This window comes from Eurypyga helias, unplaced genomic scaffold (assembly GCF_000690775.1).
Source record: "Eurypyga helias isolate BGI_N326 unplaced genomic scaffold, ASM69077v1 scaffold29383, whole genome shotgun sequence".
Taxonomy (NCBI): domain Eukaryota; kingdom Metazoa; phylum Chordata; class Aves; order Eurypygiformes; family Eurypygidae; genus Eurypyga; species Eurypyga helias.
This window is the reverse complement of record NW_010239687.1, coordinates 4710-14461: the sequence shown is the minus strand read 5'-3', so window position 1 is coordinate 14461 and position 9752 is coordinate 4710. Positions and strand designations below refer to the sequence as shown.

Sequence of the window (9752 nt, the reverse complement as noted above, 5' to 3'; positions counted from 1 at the left end):
TTTGCCTTTTAGTCCTTTGGATCCCGTTTTCCATGTTTCAGGACTCGCATGTTTAACAGTCTCGCTAACATCAGTACAATACTCTGGGATTTGCAGCTATTGTTAAAGGAAGTGTATGTATGAGAAAACAGATTGGGATTCTGGTGCCGTGGTGTCTAATAGATAGCTGAGATGTTCCCATCCTAACCACTCTGGTTAAGCCACGCTACTTGTTACAACCGGGGATACCGGTATTCCTCTACTAAACCTGTTCTGCTTCTGTTTGCAGCTATGTCTTCTTACCTTTTAATTGTTAAATCTGAACTTCCTGGTGCTGTTGCGGGGTTCTTAAGCAGCGACGAGAGCGGGTAAGGAAAAACGCTTCGTGCATTCGGTATTTGTCTTGAAGAAGAAAGTGCTTCAGGACTGCTGAAAGAGATGGGTACTGACACTAACCTCTGATCTCACATGCTAAAAAAATTAGTCATATACAGGAGTTCTTAGAACATGAAATGTATTTGGCATGTGCGAGCCTTCTGCAGCACACACAGAGAACATGATTCTTTCCTCATAGCGATTTCCCACCAGACAACCTTAAAGTCATTTACAGAAATACAGAAATATCCCTTCTGTAGAAATTTGAAAGGGGAAGCAGGAGTGGGAGAGGAGGAGAAACATTTAAACGGCTGTCATGTTATCACTTCGCATATTCCGAAACCACAGTACAAAAACCAGCAGACATTACATTTAAATATTTTGTTGTCTTGCTCTAGTAATTGGACTTGTCTTGGGAAAAATGCCAGGTTTCCAGACTTGGTTTATAATTCCTTAACTTGGCTCCCCAGTAAAGAAGTTATTCTTTGCAATTGAGCTATAAAGCTGTACGTAACGAGCGCGTCCCTCAGATTCCTGTCAGAACTGTCGCAAGGAATCTGTGCCTGTGCTAAAACAAACATTGCAGCTTCAGCACTGAAATAGCTTGTTAGAGTTGTTGCAGTGCTGCTGTCAGTCATAACGGTGAGTCTTAGATCGTGCTGGTTTTCCAAAGTGCTATTTTCAAATGTTTTAAACTCAAAACCTTTTCTGGATTGAAATGTGGTGAAATTGTCTCAAGGCTGTGTGAGGCTTGGGCTGTTCCTGGATGTTGTGGGTGAATTTCAGGTTTCAAGTTAGCGTTTTAAAAAGTACTTTAATTAATTTCATATTTTGTCATTTATAGCTTTCCCATTGTATAACGAGTGTTTTGAGAAATGTAGTGTGGTGGTAATCTTGCTTTCTGTCTTTCTGCCCTCCTGGCCCTTGCAATAATATGGTTTTAGTAAGGGACTTTTAAAAAACTATAATGTTTTATGTGTCTGTGTCATTTTTAGTATGCTAATGCATCTCTTCCAGCTGTGGTAGTCGTCAGCTTTTCATCTGGGTGCTATCACCTTCTTCAGGATCATACTTCTAACTCCACTCTTTGTACACAGTGGCGTCGAGCCTGCTACTCTGTCTGCTGAATGTGTGTTCCACTCTGTCCGTCCCCAAATTTAGCATATAACATCCCTTACTGCTGGTTTTAATTTTATGTCAGCGCTGTTTATGCAAAGGGGCTTTTCCCAACAAAGATACACTTTTAAACGAGCAGCTTGTAAAAACTTGTAATGGGTAGAATCTGGGGTTCCTGCATGCATGCATATTGCTCAGGGGATTGTTCTGTCTCAAAAAGGCAGTATAAACTTCTTCATTAAGCTGCCTACTTGATAACGCTCCCACCAGCTTCAGCTCTCTGCCAGGGTCCGAGTGCAGATGCCCCGGATGCGATCGCTCGTGGACATGCAGACAGGTTACAGCGCTGAGCGGGTCATGACACATCGGAGCCGTGGTAGCACTGCCACTGTCTGTGCTGCTTCCTTCCTTGAAATTACAACTTGACGTGGGAATGAAGTTCAGTTTTGCTTTTAGAAAGAGCTGAAATTGTCCATAGGAATACTAACCACAGCTCCAGTGGGTAAGCTGATTGTCAGCCTGGGTCTCGTCCTGTTTCTGCCTCTGCCGTAGGGAGTTCCTCTCTCTCTAAATGTTTATTTGACACGACTTGACTCTTCTTTGCCCAAGCAAATATTCCAGATGCAGTGATCGAGCAGTATTGCAGGTGCATGCATATAGCTGGCCTCTGCCAGTCCACATCTATATTTCATACGTTTTTCTGTCTTCATTGCCGTGATAGTTCAAAATCTTTTCTTTCCCCATATTTTTTCGCAGGTGCTAAGAGCAGTTTTTTTACTAGCAGAGTTTTTAGATTGTAGGAAATCGTTCAACAAAAATAGGTAATCAAATATCAAGCCTGTGTAGCAACTTTGAGGTGCCAAGGGCATAAATACTGACTAGTTTGATTCAACTATTTTAACCAGACCACTTGTTTGCAGATGTGGTCGCACAGCTGTTCTGGTTTGGTTAAGTCATTGACACGCTTTCATCTGGGTGCCGCGTTTAACGGTGGTTGGAGTGTATCAGAAGTGTCAGTTAAACTACCCGTCAGAAATATTTTATATGCACATGCCATCCCAAAGCATACTTTTGGGAAAGCCTTCTAAAGCACGTTTTGCACGTTGAATTATTTTTGTAGGTAAGGGTTAGCAGGTGTGCGTGTGCTAGAAAGGCTCAGAGCCAGCGCGTAACGGATCTCCAAAGCCAAAGCCCGTCCAGTGCGAACGCTGGCACATGGCGAGTCGAGATGTTTCAGTCTGCCGGACGGGAACTCCGCATGCTTCTGATGACACGAACATAGTTTCAAATGAGGATTGTGTTAAAAAGTTGTAATTTGTGAGCCCTCTGTTAACATTTAATGACCCTGTCAGGAGAGGATGATTGATGCAATTAAGTTGTCTTGCTTGTGCGTTATATAATTGATATGGACTGAGAGTAAGATCCTAATTTAGAACATACGAATCTCTTGTCCTGTTGCATTCAGGAATGAAATTAAAGCGATTTATAACTGTCTGCTTTTAGTTAAAATATGGGGGAGGGAGGAGGAACATCTGCATGCCAAAGCGTTTTCAGTAGAGTCAAGGATTTATATTCCATATTTCATACTTGGAAGGCTTTTATCATACAGGATTAAATTTGCAGATCAAACTGATTTTACAGGCAATATCGCAACATTTATTCTGCCTTTGGAAAATAAGTGTGTTTCTACAGCAGTGTCTTGGAAAAAAATGGACATATCTTTTGATGAAACAGTAGATGGTCCACTACTCAGGTTTTTTGAGATCTTTTAAAATAAAAAAGTGGAGATTCCAAAATTAGTTTACAGACAATTTTTTTTTTCCTTCCCATGACACCATGCCAGTTTTCCTCCCCTCCCACCCCTTTTTTTTTTTCATTTACCATAAAGTACCCAAAATAATTTTTCCTCCATCCCGCTGAGCCTCTGAGCTTGGATGGCAGCTGTGGATTTGCTGCACGCTTATAAGGGGGAGACTTGGGGACAGAGGTCCCACACGTACACCTAGTGCAGCGTTCATTATACCCTTGCCTGTGTTCCTGCTAATCTGAACTTCCAGCATACTAGAAAGAAAGAAAAGGTTTAAAAACAGGTGAAGGCTAAATGCTTGATGAACACTACAGCAGGGAGCTGATCTTGGCAGGGTTGCTTTTTCACTGTAGCAGTAGTAATACTAGGCTAGTAATACTTTTTTAAGAAGGATAGTGTATTTTGAGTAATATTTACTATAGACCTTGTTACCTAGGGATTACTTTGATTCTGATATGGTGAAGATGCCCTCAACCTTGAAATTTCTCTGTTCATTCCTATTACCTGTTTTTGCAAATGAGTGACCCCAGTGGTTGTCCGCGACGTACGCCAGCAGTTAATATACGGATATGGTGATTTTCCTTCAACACAGGTGTTGTGCTACTTTCCTTATGATAACTTGAGGTGCTGCCTGTTTATTAGGTGCTAACCATATCCTGGACTAAATAAACTCGGAGGTCAAAGGCCAAGGTGTTTATAGGTAGTAAAGTCGGAGGCTGATGTGCAAGATGTTTATCAGTACAGGATATGGTTATTACGAAGTTAGGAGGAGCCACCCTTGAGATGTTTCTGGTTCTTAACAACTCACACATCTGTGCTTTCCTCAGTTTGGAGGCGAGATTATGATACTTCGATTTGGTTTTAAAGGCATGAAGATTTTATATGCCTCTACGATGCTTTCTTAAATATGTATAGCCTTACGTGTAAACAGTTATAGCAGATTTCATTATCATAATTTCCATCCCTTTTGTCCTTTAATGTTTGTGTGGACCTATGCAGAGAGTAAGTGATCACTGTGAAAAGTTATTACTCTCTATTGCTGCTCTTTCTTGTATCACCTCTGGCCAGAAAACATAATTTCAAATTAACTGAAAGTTGATTTACTTGTTGTTTTCTTGTCTTATTCGAACCCTGTGATGACAGGGGTAATGGAACTTGGGCAGAGGAGAAGGTTGGTATGTTCAGAAACCGTAACTGAATTGCCAAACAAGTGGTTTGGGTAGCTTAGCTTTCTGTTTCACACCTCTTGGAAATGGTAAGGAACTAAGGCCACGTAGGAGTGAGACACTGGAAGGGGAGTTCAGCAGTAACTGGGAATTAATGCTGCTCTTTCTCCCTGTTGTGTAAATATCCCACTCGGTGTAACCCACTTCTGGGTATGTGGCGCACTGTGTAACACTTCTGTTGGAAATCTGTGGGGTATGAAATACCCTTGCCCTCCGATCATTGCTTTGAATAGAGGCAGGGATTTGCATACTGTGCTGCTGAGCAATAACTTTACACACATCAGACCCCAGATCCACACAGACCCTTGCCTGTGGAACGTTGCCTGCAATGCTGGTTCGTCACGGGATGCTGCTCTGCTTCCTCATTATCTGGGAACTCTATTTGATATCACAGTCTAGAAACCAGGAATATGAATTCAGGTAGATAGCATGTGAGGGTGGAAAGTACGTATTTTTCTTGCCCCGGTGGTTAATTTGTCGAAGATCACAGTTTTAAAGTAGAACATTTTTTAGGACTCTTGAGCTTTGTATTGGTGATAAATAGATTTTCCAACAGGTCTTGGTACCTTGATGGGAGACTGCTGCTACTGATTACTTCAGTCTGCATTGTTTTTCCTCTTGCACTTCTTCCTAAAATTGGTGAGTAATTAAAGGAGGGAAGCAAATATTATTCTACTTTAGTAGCAATTAGAGTTGAAGACTTTAAAACCTTAATGGGTTATTTATTTATTTTAACTGGCAGGGGGCTGGTGATGGTGGGGATTACTTAAGTTGTTGTAGTGTGTTCTGCCTTCCAGCCCTGCCTAGTTAACCTATTACTTGGGTTGCAGTAGTATTTTGTCTGCAATACTAAAATAAAATCTTTACAGCAGAACATTAAAGAGCTGCATTTACTTACAGCCTGCCATTAGTGGTAAGCCAGTTCTAATTCTGCCCTACAAAACTACACAAATGATCTGTGACAGGCAGTTGGAATGTTGTTATTCTGAGTCCTAAGCCCCAGATACCAAGCGCTGTAATAGAAAACATGCCTAAAATGTAAAGCTTTAGCTGTACATTAGGATCACTTTCCTTATAAATTCTCTTTTATTTTTACTGTTATTTTACAGGCTTTCTTGGCTACACAAGTAGTTTATCATTTTTCTTTATGGTGTACTTTGCTCTTGTGGTAAGTTAAAAATCTGTGCACAGCTTATCTTTTTTTTTTTCCCCTTACTGTTTCAATGTTTTCATAAGCCTGTTTTGAAATTAATTGTCTTCCCCTCCCCCCTTCACGTTCTATGTGAAACGTCTAGTTTTCCCCAAGTTCAGTGTGTGCTTGCGTGGACAGATGACATCGGTTTTGCTGAGGCGTGGAAATGCATATGGACTTAGAAGCATGTGAAAAGATTTAAAATAATTATATTTTGGACTGGTAAATGTAACAATATTTTTGTTTTGCTGACAGTGCAGCGAAGGGAGCTGGCACACACAGTTTTGTTTCCCTACTAGTAATGGGATGGAATTCTGTTTTCTTAGCTTCTAACTATTACTCACTGCAACTAGTGCGAGAGAAAATTTAATATACTTCAAATAAATTAAATTTACATGTATAATGGCATGACAGAGTTAAAAAAAAAAAAAGGCAAAGAAAACTAGAACTTCATTAAGGCAGTTTACAAGATTCATTAATACGTCAATGACCTTATTCTTCTTTCCCGCTGAAAGGAAAAGTTCTTTTCTCTGAGCCATATGGGGGTTTTTGACCCTGATGTTCACCCTCTCCAGGCCCCTGTGAGGTAGATGTTTCCAGATATCAAAAGTGAGACGTGCCAGGCAGATCTGAGAGGGGAAAATGTGGCTTTTAGCTGCATTCTTTTTCTTTTTACAGGGAAAAAGTATGTTAATGCACATGTGTAATATGCAGTACAACCGAGCAACTCGCACTCTGTCATCTAGGTATGGAAACAAGAATCTTATTTGGGAGCCTGTAAAAATGTTCCCCCTCTCCCCTGTCACTCTGGCTTGCACCGACTTGCGTTTAATACCTGGTTTACAAAGGGATAAACAGAGTTGAAGGCAAGTTGAACAAACATGCCATCCAGGAGACCAAGGCAATCCATTAGGAACTAAACCATGTGATAAAACCAAACTTCAAAGCTGTCAAAACATCTCCCTAGGGTATCCCTGGAGAATTGCAGTGTTCGTAGGACCTTGGGAAGTATTCTTCCTAAGCTGAGCATTGAGGAGCAGCTACAACCTTTCCAGGGCTAATGGAAATTCATTTGTAATATTTATAAATTACCTTAACTTTTGACCTGTCTCCTAAAATTTGCCTTAAAAAAATAAAAGGCGATAACTATAATGCTGAAATAGGCCTTTGGCAAGGGTTTTAAAACAAGTTCAGCTCCTGGATTTTAGTAGGAATGCGCATGCACCTTTGGAGAAAGCTGTTGTAACAGGTGGATGCATTTGAAAGCAGTTTGGGCTCGGAAGAGGCAAGCGTGTTAGGAGGACTTGCATGGGCACACGTCAAGCTGGGATGATTTAACTTAGGGTTTAGTTTTGATTCCCTGTGTCAAAAAATGTACGCAGAAAGTACTAATGGAAGAGTGCACGGACTACTGGGTTTCTTGGGAAATGGTTAAATTTGTATGCTTACTCTTTGTTGTTAAGTAACAAAGAAGCAGCCACAGTAAATCTAATTGAGTTCTAGATTTTTAAAAGCTGTTATGGGCATTTCAAGAAAACTGATACTCTTCACAGAATATTTTCTCTGACTTCTTTAGGCACTGAAACTCCAAGGCATTAACTGTGGTTTAGTTTTCGTATCTAATCGCTTTGAAGTGCGTGATATGTGCTGTTGAAATGGTGTTTTAGTTTGCACAATGTTAATTTCTGTATGGCAGATAGGTTTTAATTTGTTCCAGAAGAAAACTGTGTTACTCATATGGAAGTAATACATTTATATTTTGCATATACAATAATTCTGTGCATTTTCAAGTGCATACCATCTGTTCAGCTTTTTGCCAGCAGGCCACAGTTTCAGTAGAGCCTGCGGACGAGATGGGTGCAAGGGAGAGCGTTTGCCTTGGTCAGCATGGACTAGCGAGTGCACTGAAGGTCTAGAGACTCCCCTTTGTTCTCTGTGCTCTGCTGTGGGGCTTTGGCAGGTCACATACCTCCTCGCTGTGCTTCAGCATCTTCTCCTTTAAAGTTAATATACTGGCTATAGTCCTCACTTGGAAAAAAAAAAAAAAGTGAAAACGCTGAGATGAGCTGATCTGGGAGAAAAAACAAACATGTGTAACTATTAGTTCAAAGCCAGATCCTGTGAGGTCCTGAGCACATTTCTTTCTGATTGTTGAATACTTTCCTGATTTGAATCCTAAATGAAAAGAAATTAAATGTGATCATTAAACATTTTATTTTTAATTGCCTCCCTCTTGCTGTATTGAATATTGGTGAAGAGTCAAGACAGATTTTCATTTTTTTGTGGAGACAGCCCTATTGGTAGCTTGTTCAGCAAAGGTGTTAATGATTCCTGATGGTATTTTTCTAAATCTCTTGTTTGTGTTCCCAGAATGTGACGCAGATTGGGAACCTGCCATATGTAATGAAGGATGTTAAGCAGAGAGCGCCCCTCTTTAGGTGCTGTCAGTGCTGCTGGAAGAAAGGGATTCTGTTTTCCCTCCACAGGATACAAAAAACCAAAAATCACTGAGAATATGAGACCATTTTGAGCCTCTGACTTTATTTCTTAGCAGTGGCTTTGGTGTGGGTTTAAAATACCCAGTGTCCACTAGAACTTCTCCTTACATGTTTTAGGTTTTTTTTCCACTTAAAACTGAAAAATTTGTTATACTCGAAAGACAACATTTGTATGAAACAGGCTTAAAGTTCCAGAGGGAGATGGTGCTGCCTGTGTGACTGCTCAGCTAACTGGGCTGTATTGCCAGCTTAAAAATCTCTTCTTGGGGGGGGGACCTCATTAGAAATACAGAGTAGCCTACAATTGGAAACCCAACCAGATTGGTATGGTTAAGCAGGTGGGCAAATACAATTCCGGATTTTAAATGCACCTAGTGCGTTTTATTTTTTCTCCTTTTATTTCCATTTCAATCTGTTCTTAATCTGTATTAATTTCATTTTAGAAAAGTGTTCTTCAGCATTTGAGGTTTGGCTTGGCTTGTCCTCCCTCTGCAGTGTTTATGTGTGTCTTTGCTCCTCAGCACGCAGGAAATCCTGCCCCCACCACTGCCGGGCACGCTTCGCTTTCCCCGGAGTAGCTTCTTGCTGCTTGGTGCCCAAGAAGGAGCTGAAGCAGGGGTGACCCGTGTGACAGCCATGCATATATGCGATACGGGCCCAAGTTATTTTTTAGGTTTGGTCCCTTCCTCCTTCTCCCTTGGTCGTTCTTTGGCTGGGCTTCTTGATGTACTACCAGCAGGTTCTTGCCCTTCTTAGTCCCTTGCTCAGGTGAGGTTGCAGTTCACTCTGCATGGAGGAGGCGCTTTAGCCAGTCCATACGCTGGTGAGAACAGATCTTTGGGTGTAAAGCAGTGCCAGTTCAGTGCCAGAAACATGGTTGGAGGATTCACACTGACAGTCCCTTTTCACAACGTTTACACGCTGCTGTTGAGCACGCTGCTACCTAGTTCCGCACCCCGAGTGGCTGTGAGTTCTTCTCAGCCATGAAGTGTAAGACCTGGGTGATTGCCACAAGGCACTCAGTGTGCTGTGTGCCCCCAGTTTCCTTCACCCCCATTCTGTCTGGAGGTAGTGTTTGTTTGCTTCTCCTGGCACCGGTGACAAGAGGGAGCATCTAATCCTTATCCTCTGGGAAACACCACTTGGCTGCAAGCAAGAAGTAGTTCTCTGAGCCAGGAGAATCACTCTCTTCCATGTTATTCTTCTTGTGAATCTGAGTCTTTAATGAAGCTTTTAGTTATTTGCTCTAGGCTTCAAAAGAATTATAACCTCTGAAGCCAGGCAACTACAATAGGAAATTAATTAGGGTGAGGAGAGCAATGCAACTATCATTTTAAACTAGGCTCCTGAAAAAGGAGGTAACGTTTCTTGTTTTAATTTCCCTTTGATTTTCAGCCCTGTTACTTGGCAGTCCCTAAACCAGCAGGGTGTAGCTAAAGCCCCAATGACATTCTGGGACAATAATTGCATTTATTGTTTTTCCTTTGCTTTCTAGTCCAAACCATATGTTTCTGCCTTTTAAGATTAGCCCTAGGCTCTGCTCTGTCTCTGTGAAGGGC

At 41.4% G+C, this 9752-nt stretch overlaps 1 protein-coding gene across 1 annotated transcript in view; it reads left to right on the top strand.

Moving 5' to 3' along the window:
• Nucleotides 1-268: 268 nt before the first annotated feature.
• Nucleotides 269-9752, top strand: part of SLC38A6 (solute carrier family 38, member 6) — a gene marked incomplete at both ends in the record, with an annotated part of 13217 nt that continues 3733 nt past the window's right edge. The window contains 3 exons of the mRNA XM_010148245.1: nucleotides 269-347; nucleotides 5060-5142; nucleotides 5613-5671. Of these exons, the coding sequence (XP_010146547.1) occupies nucleotides 269-347; nucleotides 5060-5142; nucleotides 5613-5671 (221 nt within the window). The remainder of the gene's footprint in view (nucleotides 348-5059; nucleotides 5143-5612; nucleotides 5672-9752) is intronic.